The 19,551-nt window shown below is 41.3% G+C and overlaps 2 protein-coding genes across 5 annotated transcripts in view; one reads left to right on the top strand and one right to left on the bottom strand.

The window, feature by feature from the left end:
* The window catches only part of TAOK3 (TAO kinase 3), a 189,789-nt gene extending 187,047 nt beyond the window's left edge, over nucleotides 1–2,742 (top strand). For all 3 annotated transcript variants that reach the window (XM_032654499.1, XM_032654501.1, XM_032654500.1), the window contains 2 exons: nucleotides 180–362; nucleotides 1,364–2,742. In XM_032654499.1, coding sequence (XP_032510390.1) covers nucleotides 180–362; nucleotides 1,364–1,525 — 345 coding nt within the window. In that variant the 3' untranslated portion in view covers nucleotides 1,526–2,742. The remainder of the gene's footprint in view (nucleotides 1–179; nucleotides 363–1,363) is intronic.
* An 11,516-nt stretch (nucleotides 2,743–14,258) lies between these two features.
* Nucleotides 14,259–19,551, bottom strand: PEBP1 (phosphatidylethanolamine binding protein 1). 2 transcript variants are annotated; one of them, XM_032603160.1, is made up of 5 exons: nucleotides 19,271–19,551; nucleotides 18,359–18,403; nucleotides 17,992–18,101; nucleotides 17,180–17,280; nucleotides 14,259–15,256 (listed from the first exon to the last, which is right to left on the bottom strand). In XM_032603160.1, exons 1-5 carry the CDS (start codon nucleotides 19,403–19,405, stop codon nucleotides 15,039–15,041), a joined length of 609 nt encoding a protein of 202 aa, XP_032459051.1. In that variant the 5' UTR covers nucleotides 19,406–19,551; the 3' UTR covers nucleotides 14,259–15,038. The 2 variants fall into 2 exon arrangements, with proteins under 2 accessions (XP_032459051.1, XP_032459052.1); XM_032603161.1 differs by lacking the exon at nucleotides 18,359–18,403 and having other exon boundaries at nucleotides 19,271–19,529.

Below are 19,551 nucleotides of genomic sequence, written 5' to 3'. Positions count from 1 at the left end.
ACTTTGTAGCCCATTGGGCAGAATGTACTATTTTTGATTCCTAACTCTGAAAGTACCCCCCACCGGGCATCTGTTTTTCTGAGAGACCTGTTTCAGCCCAAACAAGGAAGCATCTTCCAGTAGTCACCAAGTTCTGTAAGGTAGGAGCGAATCACAGTGTATGTCTTCTGTACCCGCAGTTACGGCTAGATGAGGCTCAAGAAGCAGAATGCCAGGCCTTGAGGCTACAGCTCCAGCAAGAAATGGAGCTGCTCAATGCCTACCAGAGCAAAATCAAGATGCAGACAGAGGCACAGCATGAACGTGAGCTCCAGAAGCTAGAGCAGAGGGTGTCTCTGCGCAGAGCACATCTTGAGCAGAAGGTATGAGCGTGTTGTCAAGGGTCCTGTACCGCTGGGTAGAGGACAGGCGTGGCTCTGCCTGTGTACCGGGCGATTTAACAAAGGCGCTGTTCCACTCATACCTGCTTTGATACTCGGTAGTGCCCTGAGAGGTAGGCATAGTCCCCATTCCACAGACAGGACACTGAGGCTCAAAAGGCTTAATTAAGTTACTTGCATAAATCTGATCCCACAGCCTAAGTTCTCTCTATTATATTACTCTGCTCGGGAACCTTCCACCTTCACGGGTTACTGGGTAGTTGATTTGACGTATGAAAGGTACTGTGAGTTGATAGCGTGGCCCCTAAATGTCGTGAGGCCAAATACAGATTTGGTTTTTATTCTCAGCTATTTCTAAACCAAAAGAAATCACCAGCAGGGCTCTTTAAAAAAAATTAAAATGAAGAGAGGCTGATATTGCCATACATAATAAATGTTATCAGAATTGAAATATTCATTGCCTTAGATATTGCTGAGGAATATGAAGTAGAAAAGATGTCATAAAGCATCTCAGAGCTGTTAAGCATGTATTTGCTTAACCAGTTATTCGTGCTTTCTTCTGGTAGTTCCCAGAGATCAACGTGAGAGACTATTTTCCTGCTCTAGAACTAAATTGCTAATGACCCAGGGGGCTTTGGGCTCTCTCTGGGAAAGCAGCACAGCTTAATTGTGCTTGAGTGTCTTTTAGCTTCTCCCGAGCCATCTCCTGCTGAGACAGGACAGTGACCTAGATCGGCCCAGCTGCTTGGCTTGCTAGAATGGCAGTGCTGGCCCCAGGTGGCCCCAAACATTTTTATTCTTGTGAGAAAGTTTTAAATGTGATGGATTAGACACACAACATTTATCACAGGACTCTCCCAGCCTGCCCCAGACTAGTTTACTCTTAGTTCCTGCGTGTGTCATCTGTGTGCATGTTATGTGTATATATATATGCCTGTTGGGAACTCCTTTCCATTAAGAACTGTTCATTGTGCTTATTTCAGATTGAAGAAGAGCTGGCTGCCCTTCAGAAGGAACGCAGCGAGAGAATAAAGTACCTATTGGAAAGGCAAGAGCGAGAGATTGAAACTTTTGACATGGAGAGCCTCAGAATGGGATTTGGGAATTTGGTTACATTAGATTTTCCTAAGGAGGACTATAGATGAGATTAAATTTTTTTGCCATTTACAGAAAAAAAAATAAGAAAGAAAGAAAACAAAAAATTCAGACCCTGCAAAACCACATTCCCCATTTTAACGGGCGTTGCTCTCACTTTCTCTCTCTCTCTTACTCTTACTGACATCGTGTCGGACTAGTGCCTGTTTATTCTTACTCCATCAGGGGCCCCCTTCCTCCCCCCTCCCGTGTCAATTTTCAGTGCTGGCTGAAACCTGGCCATCTCTTCTATTCATAGTACACGTCACAGTATCGATGTGATTCAAAATGTTTCAGTGAAAACTTTGGAGACAGTTTTAACAAAACCAATAAACCAACAACAACAAAAAAGTGGATGTATATTGCTTTAAGCAATCACTCATTACCACCAATCTGTGAAAGTAAAGCAAAAAAAAAAAAAATAATAATAATAATAAATGCCAAGGGGGAGAGAGACACAATATCCGCAGCCTTACACCTTAACTAGCTGCTGCATTATTTTATTTTATTTTATTTTTTTGGTATTTATTCATCAGGAATTAAAAAAAAAACAAAGTTTTATTAAAGATTGAAAATTTGATACATTTTACAGAAACTAATTGTGATGTACATATCAGTGGTGACATATTAATACTTTTTTGGGGAATGGGGGGTGGGTGGGGTGAAGAGATCTTGTGATTTTTAAGAACCTGCTGGCAAGAGTTTAACTTGTCTTGAGCATATTCTGATTGTATCATAATCATTTTCTGCTGTTGCAGAGGATGTGAATACACTTAAGGAGCTCACAGAATCCCAGTAGCACAAATTGGGCTTTGGCAAATCGTGTATTTTGTGTATAGAAGGAATTTAAGGAGAGGTATTACTTATTTTCATATTGTATTTTAACTGTTTCTCTGATCAAATTTTTTTACTCCCTCCTCCCAGTCCTCCCCACCTCCCTCCTTTTCCAATTCAGTATTTGGAGTTCAACACTGTCTCTCAATCAGATCATCTTGATCTTTTTTCTTTATTTCCCTGCCCCTCCCTAAGTCCCATATCTTGGTCATAAATATTGCATTATTCACACTTTCAAACTGTGTATTTTCTTACAATAAAAAATGATGGAAAAAAAAAGGCTTTACTTCTTTTGCATGCACTTTAAAAAACAAAACATTTTTCAGGTTCCAAGGAAGAGCATGATAACTGTCAGAGCTTTTAATTATATTTGTAAATAAAAGTGTTCATCACATTGCCTTGCTGTGTTATTGTAGCAGGAAGTTTCCCTTCTAGGTTCATCAACTCCTAATGCAGAGGGAGAGCTGCCCTCCAGAAGCTGTTCTCCATGGCCCCTCAAGAACCATTCAAGATTTTCAGGTAAAGCCGCATCTTCCAAGTTCTTCTGCAGGGCTGAAGATGGGGTTGCACTGTCTGAAGTGGTCAACTGCACCTTTTTACCCTTAAGAATAGAAGGTGGCACATGTGTGCGCGTGCACACACACACGTGCACCCACAATGCACCAGTCCTAGGAGCATGTATTGCTGAGAGAAGTGAGGCACCTTAAAGAAAAGCAGGCTATGAAGAAGACATTATAACCAAATTTTTGAAATGATCCAACTGTCATAGTAGATTCCCCCACCCCTCATAGTCAGGTTTTATTAGAATAGCTTTATGTACATGACAATGAGGTAGTAAAATCTGTAACTTCTAGGAAACGGTTTTGGGGTCGAGACAATCTCAGTAAGATCTCATTCTCTTAGGGTTCTGAGTCCTAGTCATTGAAAATTGATCTCTAGCATGATGACTTGAAGATCACAGTTGAATTCTACAGGATATTCAGTCATCACAGACAAATGTGAGGAGTCATGTTCACTGTGATAGACTAACCCAGAGAGGTGTACTCCAGAACTCACAAAATGATTATTAACATGGGCTAACCCCAACCGTAAAGGCTTTAATAGTTAACACCCAGTTTTCTGAGCAGCTTAGGTCGTTAAAGTTTCCATATTAGGTACATCAGAAAGTAATATTGGAAAGGACTCATAATTATCCATGAAAAATAGATAACCTTTATTGCATTATGCTTACGATGTGATAGAACTCTACACTAAGCATTTTGTAGATGAGGAAATAAGCTCAGACCAGGGTAAATGGAGTGGAGTCTGAATCGAGACCTGTCCAATTTCTGAACCCACACACCTAAGAATAGTCACACTGCCACTCAAAAGGACATTAAATAATCAGTAAGAAAAACTTCTTGTAGTTTATTTCATCCACTTCTGTCTGTAGTGAAAACTGTCTAGCTAGCTTGTGTAAAGGCCTTATGTTTGTGAGATTATAGGTGCTGATCTTTATAAAAGTTCCCTCTCCACAAGTTTGTCAGTGATGTGTCCAAGGTAGAGTTATCAGAAGGAATGTGGGTTTGTGCTCCTGACACCTGGTACAGACTAAGTCTTCCAACTCCTTCTAGTACCTGAGGCAGTGAGAATAGACAGGAACCAGAATAGTAGCAAGAGAACAGGTATAAAAGAAGTACTGGGACGGGAGCAGAGAGCCATTGTCTGGTATTATTCCAGCATATACAAAACTCCCCTGAGTTAAAAGAATTGTTATAGGTTTGTCATAAATATCATAATGGCTGCTTACCTTTGATTTGCAACTATTCATTCAATGAATATTTACTGCGTACTTTATATGTCAGGTACAATGCCAGATGCTTAAGCTCTGTCAGTGTATCTCAAACAGGTAAAGATCCTCACCCTAATGGAGCTTACATTAGAGGTAGGAGGAAAATGGTAACACATAATAATTATAATTTTAAATGATCTTACATGGTAATAAGTGCTATAGATAAAGGAAAAAGGAAAGAGTAAGGGGGGTCAGAAGTGCGAGGAGCGGCATACATTCAGCTAATTCATTCAGGAAATATTTATTGAGCATCTACTGTGTCTGGGGATGTAGTAGTAAGTAAGATGGATAGGGTCACTACTCTGCTGAAACTCATGGTTCAAATCTCCACTGAAAGAAGTAAATAAGCAGTGGACTAATTTAATCAACAGCGGGCAAAGACAAGCCATTACAATGCAAATGCTGGGTGCCACCAGGAGTTTAAAGGAACTGAAACAATTACAGTCATAGGGAATATCAGAGAATACTTACCAGTGATGTCTAATTAACAGCAAAAATTTACTTACTGAATTTACCACTGACTGTAAATATTTGATTAAATATTGAAAAAAGTATTCCTGGGCAACTGGAAACGTGCCCATGTAAGAATTCGGTATACCTCTCTGATTTTAATTTAGCAATAAATTTTGCCATAGAAATGATAAAACATAAAAAAAATGTTTTGTTGTTCTAGTTTGGCATAGCTGTGTGCTTTTCCTGCTGATTACAACTAAAAAGTAGACAAAAATGCAAAAGCAACTATCTGAGGATACTGAGAAATAAAAGCAGGTGGATTGTGGAGAAGCAACCTAGACAGAGGAATGAAGGCAAAATAAAACCATTCTCAGATGAAGAAAAATTAAGAGAATTCATTGCCACCAGACCTAATGTACAAGAAATGCTAAAGGAAGTTCCTCATACTGAAGGGAAATGATACATGAAGGAAACTTGGATCTCTGGGAATGAAGGAAGAGCAACAAATGGTAAATATCTAGATAAATATAAAAAAGTTTTCCCTCTTATAGTCTTTAAAATACATTGAAATATATACATATACATATATATACACTTTGTTGAAAGCAATAAATATTGTCTGGGGAAGGTTTCACTGTATGTAAATACAATCCATATGACAATTATAACTTAAAGGTTGGGGATTAAAGGACCCATATGGTTGCCATGCTTCTGCATTTTACATGAAATGATATAATTCTTATTTTAAGCAGACCATGAAAAATTAGTTATGTATATTTTTAACTCCTAGAACAACTTGCCAAAAAGAAAATGCAAAGAAGTAATAGCCAAAAATCTAGGTCATGAATTAAAATATTCAAATAATCCAAAAGAAGGCAGTAAAGGGAGAACAGAGATACAAAGAAAAAGAGGGACAAGCAGAAAACAAAATGGTAGACCTAAATCCCACCATATCAATAATTACATTAAATATTTACAGAGCGGGGCTTCCCTGGTGGCGCAGTGGTTGAGAGTCTGCCTGCCGATGCAGGGGACACGGGTTCGTGCCCCGGTCTGGGAAGATCCCACATGCCGCGGAGCGGCTGAGCCTGCGCGTCCGGAGCCTGTGCTCCGCAACAGTGAGAGGCCCGCGTACCGCAAAAAAAAAAAAAAAAAAAAAAAAAAAAAAAAAAAAAAAAAATATTTACAGAGCGGATAAAAAAAGGACCATACACTGCCTATGAGAGACAGACTAAATATAAAGACACATAAGTTGAAAGTACAGTCATCCCTCAGTATCTACAAGGCATTGGTTCCAGGACCCCTGTAGATACCGAAACCCATGAATGCTCAAGTCCCTTACATAAAATAGTGTAGTATTGGCATACAACCACACATCTACCCATATACTTTTTAACATCTTTATTGGAGTATAATTGCCCCACAATGCCGTGCCAGTCTCCGCTGCACAACAAAGTGAATCAGCCACATATATACATATATCCCCATATCCCCTCCCTCTTGCATCTCCCTCCCACCCTCCCATCCCACCCCTCTAGGTGGTCACAAAGCACCGAGCTGATCTCCCTGTGCTATGCGGCTGCTTCCCACTAGTTATGTTTTACATTTGGTAGTGTATACATGTCAGTGCTGCTCTCTCACTTTGTCCCTATCTATATACTTTGAATCATTTCTAGATCACTTCTAATACCTAATACAATGTAAATGCTGATATCAGCACATGGCAAATTCAAGTTATCAGCACATGGCAAATTCGAGTTTTGCTTCTTGGAACTTTATGGAATTTTCTTTAAAGTATTTTCAACCTGCAGTTGGTTGAATCTGCATATGCAGAACCCACAGAAATGGAGGGCTGACTGTAAATGGATGGAAAGAGTACCATGCAAATAGTAAAGCATAAGAACGCTGGAGTGCCATTTTATTTATTTATTTATTTGGCTATGTCAGGTCTTCATTGCGTGCGGGCTTCTCTCTAGTTGTGGCGCATGGGCTCCAGGGCACATGGGCTCTGTAGTTGTGGTGCGCAGGCTCCAGAGCACATGGGCTCTGTTTTGTGGCACATGGGCCTTCTCACTGAGGCGTGCAAGTAGTTGTGGCATGCAGGCTTTGTTGCCCATCGGCATGTGGGATCTTAGTTCCCCAACCAGGGATTGAACCCAGGTCCCCTGCATTGGAAGGTGAATTCTTTACCACTGGACCACCAGGGAAGTCAGTGAAGTGCTATTTGAATATCAACTAAAATGGACTTCAAGACAAAGAGTATTATCTAAGATAAAAGACACTAATAATGAGAAAAGGAATCATTTATCAAGAAAACATAATACTAAATAGAGAAATAGACAACAAAATTATAGTAGGAGAATGTTAATTCCCCTCTCTCAGCAATTGATACTACAGACACAAAAATAAGAAAAGACACAGATCTGAACAACACTATCAACCACCTTGATTTAACTGACATTTATAAAACATCCACAAGCCAGAATACACATTCTTTTCAAATATACATTATGTTCACCAAGTTAGACCATATGCTGGGCCATATAAAATACTCTCTGACCGAAAAGAATTTTTTAAAAATTAATTAAAATATCTAAGAATAAAATATCTAGAAATTAACACACTTCAAAATAAGCCATAGGCCAAAATGAAATCACATATGAAAATAGAAAATATTTTGAACTGAATGACAAATACATCAAATTGTGAGATGCAGATAAAGCAGTCCTTGGAAACTTAAGCTTTAAATGCTTATATTAGAAATCAACGAACTAAAGTTCCACTTTAAGAAACTAGAAAATGTTGAGCATAGCAAACCCAAAGTATGTATAAAGAAAGAAATACTGGGCTTCCCTCGTGGCGCAGTGGTTGAGAATCCGCCTGCCAATGCAGGGGACACGGGTTTGAGCCCTGGTCTGGGAAGATCCCACATGCCATGGAGCAACTAGGCCCGTGAGCCACAACTACTGAGCCTGCGCGTCTGGAGCCTGTGCTCCACAACAAGAGAGGCTGCGATAGTGAGAGGCCCACGCACCGTGATTAAGAGTGGCCCCCACTTGCCGCAACTAGAGAAAACCCTGGCACAGAAACGAAGACCCAACACAGCCAAAAATAAAATAAAAAATAAAAAAACACCATCCCTTCCCCTCTACTACCACTTCACTCCACCCTTATAAAAAAAAAAAGAAAGAAGAAAGAAATACTAAAGAGCATAAATCAACTAAATAGAAGATAAACTACCCAAGCCAAAAGCTTATTCTTTGAAAAGAGCAACAAAATTGACAAATTTCTATGGGCTTCCCTGGTGGCGCAGTGGTTGAGAGTCCCGCCTGCCGATGCAGGGGACACGGGTTCGTGCCTCACTCCGGGAAGATCCCACGTGCCGCGGAGCGGCTAGGCCCGTGAGCCATGGCCACTGAGCCTGCGCGTCTGGAGCCTGTGCTCCGCAACGGGAGAGGCCACAACAGTGAGAGGCCCGCGTACCAAAAAAAAAAAAAAAAAAAAAAGAGTGAAAGGGGAGTTATCACCACAGATCCTACAGACAATAAAAGGATAATGAGAAAAAATTATGAGTAGCTTTATGGCAACAAATTTGACAACCTAGATGAAATAGATTTACTTCTTGAAAAATACAATTTAACCAAAATTGACGCAAGGAGAGAAACTGCATAGTCCTATATCTATTTAAAAATTTTGAATTTGTCATATAAAAAATTTCCCAAACAAAAAACTCCAATTCCAGACAGTTTCACTGTTAAAGTCTACCAACATTCAAGGAAGAAATAACACAAACCTTTGCAAAACATAAAGAAGGGAGGATCACTACCCAACTTGTTTTATGTATATGTGTAATATCAAAACCTGATGAAGACTTTACAAAAAAAGAAAATTATAGATGACTAACCCTCATGAGTATGGACACAAAATGCTTAACACAATTTAGTAAATCAAATCTAGCAATATTTTAAAAGATCAGTAGTACACAATGAACAAGTAAGGTTTATCTCAAAAATACAAAGTTGGTTTGACGTTTGAAAATGTAGTCAACATATTAAAAGAATAAGTGGGAAGCCCATATAATCATTTCAATAGATGCAGAAAAAGCATTTGACAAAAATTCAACATCCACTCATATTTAAAATATACAAACAAACATACCTCCCAGCAAACTAGGAATAGTAGGAGATATCCTCAAACTGAAAAGGGCATCTACAAAAACCTATAGCTAATTTTATACTTAATAGTGAAAGACTGAAATGTTTCCACCTGAGATCAAAATCAAGGCAAAAATACCCACTTTCACCACTTGTATTTATCATTATTCTGGAGGGCCTACCCATTAAATAAGGCAAGAAAAGGAAATAAAAGATTAGAAAAGTAAAATTGTCCCTGTTTGCAGATGATATATCTGTTTACAAAGAATCTACAAAACTACTAGAGCTAATAAATGAATTTAGCAAGTTCACAGGATCCAAGGTTAATATACAAAATCAACTATTATTTTATACTAGAAGCACTCAGTGGGAAAATGAAGTTTAAAAAATTGCATTCACAGTTGTTACATTTACATGCCAGAAAGTACCTAGAAAGAAATCTAAAAGAGTTCTAAGATCTCTACACCAGGAAAAAACAAAAACCACAAGAAGTTGCTGAAAGAAATTTAAAAGAACCTAAATACATTTTAAAAATATATACTATGTACATGGGTAGGAAGACTTAATATTGTTAAGATGTCTATTCTCCCCAAATTAATCTATAGATTCAATGCAATCCCAATAAAAATTCCAGCAAGACTTCTTGTAGAGATGGACAAACTGATCCTAAAATGTGTATGTTAATACAAACAACACAGAATAACCACAGCAAATTTTAAAAAGGTGAACAAAATTTAAGGACTTAGTCTGCTTGATTTCAAGACCTGCTATAAAGCTACAGTAATCAGGGCACTTTGGTATTGGCAAAAAGATAGACATAGAACAATGGGACAATACAGACAGTTCAGAAATAGATGAATACATTTGGTCAAGTGCTTTTGTTTTTTTGGGTTTTTTTTAATAAATGAGCTAAGACAATTCAATGAAGAGAGGAAAATCTTTTCAACAAATGGTACTGGGTCAACTGGACATCCATGTGGGGAACACTGAACACTGACCCTTATCTCACTGTCCACAAAAATTAATTCAAAATGGATGGTAGACTCAAGTAAAGAATCTAAAATTATAAAACTTCTAGAAGAAAATGAGAAAATCTTTGTGAGCTTGGACTAGGCAAAAGTTTCTTAGAAAAAGTAGGAACCATGAAAGATTTACTTTTTTACTTTTATCAAAATAAAAATTGTTTGCTCTTCAAAAGACACCATTAAGTCAAAAAGGCAAGCCACAAGCTGACCAGGAGTATATCCACAACACATTTATCAGGCAAAGATTTGTATCAGGGTATATATAAGACTCTTACAACTCATTCGTTTGAAGACAAACGCAATAAGAAAGTGAGCAAAAGATGTGAACACTTTCCAAAAGATGACATACAAATGACCAATAAGCACAATGGAAAGATGCTCAACATCAAAAGTCATCAGGGAAATGCAAACTAAAACCACAATGAGATAACACTATACATCCATTAAAATGTTAAAAAAAAATACAAGTTTTGTTGAGTATGTGGAGCAAATGAAACTCAAAGTAAAATGGCACACCTACTTCTGAAGACAGTTTGGCAGTTTCTTAGAAAGTTAAACACACTTAACATACAATCCAGCAATCCCACTTCTAGGTTTCTACACAAGAAATGAAAATTTCTAGGTTGACATAGAAACCTATACGTGTATTCATAGCAGCTTTGTCATAGCAAAAATAACTAGAAAACCCTCAAATGTCCATCACCAGTTGAATGGACAAATTGTATACAATGGATAATACTCAGCAATAAAAATGAACTGTTGCTACATGCAACAATATGGATGAATCTCAAAAGCCAAGCAAGAAAAAAGGAGTATGTACTATATGATTCCACTTCTGTAAAATTCTAGAAAATGCAAACTATAGTGACAGAAAGATCAGTAGTTAACTTGTGATAGGGTTAGAAGGAGGGATGAAATACAGAGATGTAAGGAAGCTTTTGGAGGTATGGAATTGTTTAATCTTGATTTGGGTGATGGTTTCTTGGTATATACATATGTAAACCATCAAATTATATGCTTAAATATGTGCAACGTAATGTACTTCGATTATATTCCAATAAAGTTGAAAAAATAAATATTCTACTTGTTCACAGGTTAAGCAGGGAGCTTATCAAGGTAGAATCCCAGAGATGGCCCTAACAGTACTTTCAGAAATGTGATCTTAAGACGATTGTAAATTTTTTAGTCCATTTGAGTTTCTTCAAGGAAAAGGTACAATTACGCCAGGGATCGGAGATAAGAGTAGGGTAAGAAATTAAAAATCTAAGATATAAATTCCTGAGTGGAAGGGACACCAGACTAAGAAGGAGGTTAGCTTCCTGATATTTATGGTCATCAGAATTAGGGAATTGATGAATGAGCTTTAGAGAGCTCTGTAAAAACTCAGTTGTATGTGGGAACTTCCCTGGCGGTACAGTGGTTAGGACTCCACGCTCCCAATGTAGGGGGTGTGGGTTCAATCCCTGGTCATGGAACTAGGATCCCGCATGCTGTGGGGTTCAGCCAAAAAATAGAAAACAAAAAAACTCAGTTGTTTGTGAATTTTTGTAGAAGTATACATTTGGGAAAGGGGAGAAGGAACTTTTATGGCATGGTAAATGGATATAAAGAAGTCCATGCTCCCTAAACTTGACAGCCCCTTACGATTATTCATTCAACTGATGGTCACTGAGACTTCGATATATGCTGGACATACATCCGGTGCTGGAGGTATTGAGCAGGACACTGGTTGTCCTTGCCTTTATAAAGAGTCCAGGCTAATAGAGGAGATAAACATCAAATTAAAAATTATACACATATACATATTTTAAAATTAGTTTTAATGTTTCAACAGAATGGTGTAGGAGAATCTTACCTATTTAGGGAAGGATTCCCTGAAGGTCAGTTAAGGGATACCTAAAGGGCGAATGGGATATTGTCAAAGAAAGTGGAATAAGGTTCCAGGCACCACTTGTAAAGGACCAAATCTGGAAGCAGTCCGCCTTGTCAAGGGACTGAGAGGCAGCCAGCAAGTTTGGAGTTTAACGAGAAGACAACCGCAGGAAGCTAGAGAGGAAAATGGGGGTCAGGTCATATGGAGCCTTATAGGCCATTTAAGGATCTGATCTCCCTCCCAGAGCAGCTGCAAAGTGCTGAAAGGTTTTAAGTGGACACTGAGGCTGTTTGACTTTGCACCAGTTTAAGAACAGAGGCCCTTTGCTCCCTGACCCAGATGAGGATTTAGGGCAGTACCATCACATTTAAATATTAAAGAGATACCAATCCTGTGTTTCTGAGATCTGGTCTTAGCGTCTGTGTTAATCAGGGATTAATTCAGGGCCTCCTGAGTAATTGCCATGTTTGATATATTTTCTGCCATGAAGTCAGAATGATGAGCAGTTCCCAAGGGTCCAGACTTGTTAGAAATGCTGGGCTCTGGCAGGGCTGCTAAAGTTACACCGTGATACAGAACAGCCTCCTGTGTCTCATCATTCTAAACCCTACACTTTTGGTAAACGTATAGCCTTGAGGAAAGCAGGGCCATTTGTAGACATGGTTCCTGTATGTCAATCAGGTCAAGTTAATCATTTATGTGTATTAATTCACTTAATCTCAACAAAAGATCATTTTGTGGTTCTCCAACAACCCTGCGAGCTAAATAAGGCAGATTAATGATTCCCCCTCACCCATTTTTTCACATGAGCAGGCTGAGCCTCAAAGGGAATTTGTGTGCAAGTGGGTGTGGCGGTTATGAGCTGGGCTCTGAGGCCAGAGCTACATTCAGAACCAGAATCATCCACTTCCTAGCTGGGAGTCCTTGGGCAAGTTCTGGTCTCCTTCCAATTTACTAGGTGAAACAGGGTATCCCCTTGCTTCTAAGGTTATTAATATATCTTTTTATGTGAACTTCCTGTGTATACACTTCACCTTTTTGGTTGGGTGGCTGAACTTCTGTACCTGTTTTAAACAAGGAAACTAATAGATTACTAAAATTCCTCATTAATCTTTAGACTCTGTGACTAAAAAAATACTGTGGTTAGCAGATTAAAAGTCTCAAGGAAAACAGGAGTTTAGAGAAAAAGAATAAACTATTTTAAATATACATAAATATCAAATTGTCCAAATGTTTAAAGTTTGAGAAGACTGGTAAGAGGATGGAAAAGCAGGTGCTTACATATACCACTGACATGAATAAAATCAGTGTGATCTTTTTGGAGGGTGATTTGTCAGTATCAAAACTGAAAATGTATATACCCTTTGACCTGATGTCAATGCTAGGAATCTACCCCACTAAATTACTCGCAAAAGAGTTTTATACACATAGAAAAATGTTTGCTGAAGCACTCTTTATAATAGCAAATAACCAGAAATAATCTAACCACAGCAGGGGACTAGTTAATTATGGCACATCTATAAAATAGATTATTTGTTCAAAATAAGAACTATGGTGACCTGTAATCTGAATATATATGACATGAAGGTACATTAGTTGGGGGGAAACAGTGCAGAACAACGTATACCAGTATGCATAGCAAGACTATAATTTTTAAAGGATAAATGTGCAGACATATGCTGATACGAATCTTTATATTTGCTTCTGAAAGAAAACACAAGAAGCCACCAACTGCAATGGAGGAGGCTGGAGGGTGGAAGGCATTTTCTTCCTGTACCGTTTGCCTTGTCTTAACCATGTGCGTGTCTTAATTCTCACATTTATTTTTAAGGTCGACAGGGTAGTTGTTCTCTTTATAACTTTTGTTTTACAAAATATTATTTTAAAGTTGAATTTTAAAACCCCAAAGTTAAAAAAAATTATTCTCTACCTTACTCGCCCCCAGAGATTATACGAGGCAACGTTTCCAACAGTTTTTTCAGAGAAGAAAGTAACTGCAGCAAAAGGTGGGGAAAGGCCCAGCCTTGCTTACACCTGCCAGGCCTGACCAGGATGCCTCTCCATCACAGACCAGGTCAGTGAAACAGACCTTCAAATGCCTTTCCCTTCTTTTGGTACATCAAATGGTATCAAAGTAATCTCCCCCTGGCTCCCCTTCCCCTCCCTTTTATGGTACTGATTCTATATGGATCACAATCAGAACAATGAGAGGTGTGGGCTATTTCTTAGTCATTGTTATGGTTTCTATACAGAACTACCAAGGAGGAAGGTCTCCAACCAGCTTCACTCTCAGGTGGAAAAGATCACTTACAAAAAGCAAAGGTGATTTTCAGGCAAGAAGTCTTAGCCTAAAGTTTTGTGATTTTTTTTTTTTTAATCTCCCGTTTTAATGGTTGCTCCTGCTGTAGTTTAATGGCACATGTACAAGGACGAGCCCTCTGTATGGTTCCTGAATCACGTCCCAATTGTCAATGCTGATCAGGGAAAGGGGCTACTCGCCCTTAGAGGTTGTCTCTTGACGTCCCACATTTATGAAATCCCACACCCAAAAGGGCAAAATATCTGGAGGCCGGATTCAGCTACGCAATGTTTTCATTTTTATTCAACTATAAGCAAATAGCAGAATTAACACAACATTCAGCAACTCCAGACCGGCTTTTCTTACAGTGTAGAGCGATCAGTTTAACAGGCACAGACTTTCGGATTTCTGATGACCTGTCACTCAGCCCTGCAGCTCACCTAGATGGCCAAGCTTTAACAGCAACTCTCTCTATTGCTTTTTTCAGTATTGCTCTTTAAAGGAGACAGAGCAGGACACTGACACCCAATAACCAGCCTGAGGTGTATCACATGGGGGGCTAGCGGACGTGCCGGCCCCTGGTTGTCTTCGTGAGAGACAGGGCTGTGAAAACACATGCCAGAAGATGCCGTCACAGACAATCCTGGGCTCGGGCTCACAAAGGCAGAGGCAATCAACCTTTTCTTTTTTTCAGCCTCCCTTAAAGATTCTTTGATGCTCTAATACTGCAGACCTGGTCTTTTTACCAGAATTTTTTTCTTCTTTTAAGTCTGGGTTGTTATTCTTTTTTTTTTTTTTTTTGGGTTGTTATTCTTATATTAACATTTTGATGACCCTATCCTAGTACCAAAATATCCCCCACCAAAACGGAGTTCAAACTTGATCAAAACGTAAACCCCCTAGAATTACAGAGGACAGGCAGAAGGAAAAGTCACCCTAAACCTAAATCTGACCGCTCAGGGCCCAGGCAGGGGGAAGGGGAGAAATCTACATGCATCACTAAACTGAAACACTGCTTGGGAACTCTGGGACCGTGTCCATCTCCTGGCTTTCCTCTACTTCCCAGACAGCTGCTCGTACAGTTTGGGCACATAGTCATCCCATTCGGCCTGGTAACACGTGCCGGCCACCGGAGCCCCGAGCTCGTACTTTTTGCGGAAATTCGCCACCTTGAATTTGCCACGGTGGTCTCCAGATCGGTTGCTGAGAATGGGCTCATCACACTTCAGTGGCCTGTCCTGCTCGTAAACCAGCCAGACGTAGCGGTGAAGGCCTGGAGGGAGAGGCGGGAGGGAAGATGTACACACAGCTAGGCATGTGAGAGGGAGACATCACCCGTTTTCGGGGAATGCACCAACTTGGAGGGACCCAGACCACCCCATTTATGAGAGGGACCTAAGTTCACTGCAGCTTTATTCACAATAGCCCAGAGAAGAAAGCACCCCAAATGTCCACTGATGAACAAATGGATAAACAAAATATAGTATATACGTATGATGGAATATTACTCAGCCTTGAAAAAAGAAGGAAATCCTGCCCCATGCTACCACGTGGATGAGTCCTGGTATGGATCTGCATATGGCATAGAACTTATATGGAGCTACTGAAACTTTCCTATACTGCTGATTAGAGTGTAGAAATTTTCAACCATTTTGGATTTCTATGACCCAACAATTCTACTCCTAAGTATTTACCCAAGGGAAATGGAAACATGCCCATAAAAGGACAAGAGTGTAAACAGCAGCTTTATTCATAATATCCAAACACTGGAAACACAACCCAAATGTCCAGGGAATGGCTACACAAACTGTGGTATATTCACACAATGGAATACACTTGGCAATGAAAAGGAAAAAGCTACTACCTTGAGTCCAAGAGACCAGTCACCGAAAACAAATGCATACTGCATGACACCATTTATAAGAATACAACAACAGCAAGAGTAATCCATAGAGAGGAGTCAGAAAATAATTAGCTCTGGGGTAATTTAACTTAAAAGATGCCTTAAGAACTTTCTGGGGTGACAAAACTATCCTACATCCTGTTTTCGATGGTGCTTACACGGATGTGTGCATTGGTCAATGTTCACTGACTAAACCCTTCTGATCTGTGTGTTTTATTATATGTTAAGTTATACCTGACTAAACAAATACGAAAAAGAAAAAAGTGAGTTACTGAAGCTCTTTTTGTTAATGAGAACACAGCTCCTGCTTGAGAGAACTGCCTTATTCTCATGGGTATATTTTCCATAATTAAACTGCCTAATGCAGTTTTATAACTGCCCCAGAAAAGAGATACTTGGGAAAGCTGTCCCTCTCCCATCCTCTTATGAATGCATGAGGGCCTGGAGCCATCTGAAGTTTCTGGGCCTAAAGATAAAACACAAGGTCCCTTGTCGGGGGCCTTATACCTCTTCAGAATAACTCATGGCTGGACAACGTGTACAAGAGCAAGTGTTCTGCCGTGCTCCACTTCCCTTGCTTCAGGAAATGGAAACACCTGTAATGCATGACAGGCAATAACAGTGCATCTCCCACTGTTAGCCTAGGCAGCACTTACCCAACTTGGAGAGGTTCAATACAGTACTCTTTCTCTCTCTCTTTACATATATAATACATAACCTAAGGCAATACATTATGTGTGTGTATCTTCAATACAGTTCTTAGTAACCAAATCTTTTCAAGATACCACACTAGATTTTCGATAGAAAGACGAAATGACAAAAAAGCCAATTTTTTATAATTAATTTGGAAACTATGACCATTTCTGAGACCTTTCATGGGAACTAGAAACTCAACCCACAGGGCAAAGGCTGAATATGGAATTTAGCTGATTTAACTGTTTAATCCACGTGTAGCTCCCCTGGGAAATTGTTCTCAGCATTCTGCAACATTGCTTCCTTGGTATCTCTTCACCAACTTCCCTGCTTGCTAAAGGCCTGACAGCTGAGAGGCAGCGCTAAAAGAACATCCATCTAACTGATACCCAAGGCTCTAGCCACCTGGCACTACAGCAGGTCTGAGCGTCCCTGACAGGCAGTTGCCTTAGAGGGGAACAGAGTTGCCTAAAGTCTCCACTAGGGTAAGGGCTCTCATAAATAAAAATAAAACTCTAAGAACCAGACTAAAATTATGTAGCACTTTAGGCCAATCCTGATGTCCCCGCCCATCTCCCTCCAAAAGCAGCCTTTACTGACCTGTGCCCTTGGGAGGCCCAGAGCCCACATAATCAGAGAGGACCGTGCCACTGCTGATGTCGTTGCCCTTCATGTTGACCACCAGGAAATGGTGCCATTCCCTACATGGAGGAACAGAGGACCATCAGCACCGCAGGAAGTTATTATGCACGCATGGGCGCAGCCAGCAAATGTGCAGCACGCACGTGCCCCACACCAGGATGCAGCGATAGACAAGACAGATGGCCCCACCTTCTCGGCCAGAGCAAACCTTACATGCCAGCAGAGGACCCAGCCACTCCCTCCCTCCTTCCGACTCTCTAGGGCAGGGGTCAGCACACTTCTGTGAAGGGCCAGACAGTGAATGTTTGAGGCTTTGTGCAACACACTGTCTCCATCACAACTACTCAACTCTGCAGCTGTAGCCTGAAAGCAGCCACAGACAGGACATAAATAAGTTATCGTGGCTGGGCTCCAACACAACTGTTTAGGGACACCAAAATCTGAATTCATGTCATCTCCACATGTCACAAAGTATTATTGTTCTTCAAGTTTTTCCCCCATTCATTTAAAAATGTTAAAGTCATTCTCAGCTCATGGGGCTGTACAAAAAAACGTCTTGGGCAGATCTAGCTCTCGGCTATAGATTCTAGACTTTTGTTCTAGGGAGTGAAAGGGAGGAAAATGCACACTCAGGCTTAAGCATGGACGTGAACACCCCGAATCGGGTCTATTTCTGCCACCACAGCATGTCCAGTAAGGGACTTACACAGTGCAAGAAGCACTGGGTCACAGGTGGATGACTCGCTGTTTCCCATCTTTCCCCAACTTGCCTGTATTTGGGGTCCTTCCTGCTGGGAGCATCCGGGTCTGTCAAGACCAAGGTATACAGTTTACCTGGATCAAGGCCATCCCACGCAATGCTGGTGGGCCGGTTCTTAACCTGTAGGAAGGAACGGATTTGGAGTTTAAGTCAGAAATGCTGAAGAAACCAATACTTTCTTTGACCTCAGATTCCTTAAAGGTCAAGCACAGTAAATTATTAATTAAAGCTCAAGTGTATCAACTCTATTAAGAGCGAGGATGTGACATTTAATATACATTATTTATTTTATTCCCAACAACAATATGGGGCTAGTAGACGTAGAAAGACGATGGGTCAGGATTTCAACGCTCGTGCTGACTGCAACCTTACATTACCTGGAATGACAGGATCTCTAGATTGGTGACCACGTTACCTGGGGCCTGCTAAAGTGAAATATGAATTAACCAGATATTTAAAAGAGCAGAGAAAATGAGAAAACCAACGTGGGCAGACGTGGACAGTGAGTCTGGAAAGAGAGGCTGCGAGATGGGCACTTTAAACACCCAAAACAATAAACTCTGTAAACGTCTAAACCAATAAACCATCTGGGCACTGTTTATTCGCACTGTTGCTCCGGAGGTTCGGAACCAAAAACTCGCCACGGCGTCGGGCACCTAGTTTCCCCACTTGCAGCAGCCAGGACCTGGTTAGGCCTCAGCCGTGGGCGCTCAGAAGCCGAACAGTAAAACAAGGCCGTTTACCCTCGAGCCTTCCAGCTGCAGAGCGCATTTACCTTTGGGGCGGCTTCACGCTACTGGGAAGAATCTCTGGGCACTGCTGCTCACCGCTGCTCACCGCTGCTCACTGCTTACATAATGCGTCATATGCCCTCGGGTGGGGCTTTTACTTCCCAAATTGAGGCCTAAATTCCTGAGCACCGAGGGGAGGCTCTGGGGACGTGTGGGCGGCCACTCCCCACTCCCTCCAGGGAACGGCGCCCTCCCCTCCCCTGCGCAGCGATCTGGGCCGTTTCGAGGCCTATGCCACTGCCTGAGCCTCGAAGTCCCGGGAAAACGGATCAATTTCTTCCGAAGCCGAGCCCCGCCTGCCACGTGCCGGGTTCCCGGGGCTGGGTGGGGGGAGGGGGCAGTCAGAAGGCCTGCGGCTTGGGCACCGCGACCCCCTTCCCTCGGTTGATCCGGCGCACGGAGGCCGGAACGTCCCTCCCCAGCTCCACTGGGTCCCCGCCCCTCCGACCTGAGAGACTCTGAGCCTCCAGTAGCTGCACCCCCGCCGCCCTTGGGTACCTGGGTGGGTGTCAGCACTTTGCCCAGCTCGTCAACCTCCGCCCCGCCGTATTTGACCTGCAGCGGATGCTGCGGCCTCTCGTCCACTTCCTGCAGGCTCAAAGGCCCGGACCACTTGCTGAGGTCCACCGGCATCGCGAAACCGAGAGGGTCGGACAGCAAGGAAAGCTGCGGGAGGACTCAACGCAGGTTAACTGCCCAGCCTCCCAGCAGCCTACAAGCTGTACCGAGGCAACTCAGGCACTACGGCCAGGGAGCGCATGCGCCAAAGCTACCGCCCC

Source organism: Phocoena sinus, chromosome 14 (genome assembly GCF_008692025.1).
Source record: "Phocoena sinus isolate mPhoSin1 chromosome 14, mPhoSin1.pri, whole genome shotgun sequence".
Taxonomy (NCBI): Eukaryota; Metazoa; Chordata; class Mammalia; order Artiodactyla; family Phocoenidae; genus Phocoena; species Phocoena sinus.
This window is presented reverse-complemented; position numbering and strand designations above follow the sequence as displayed.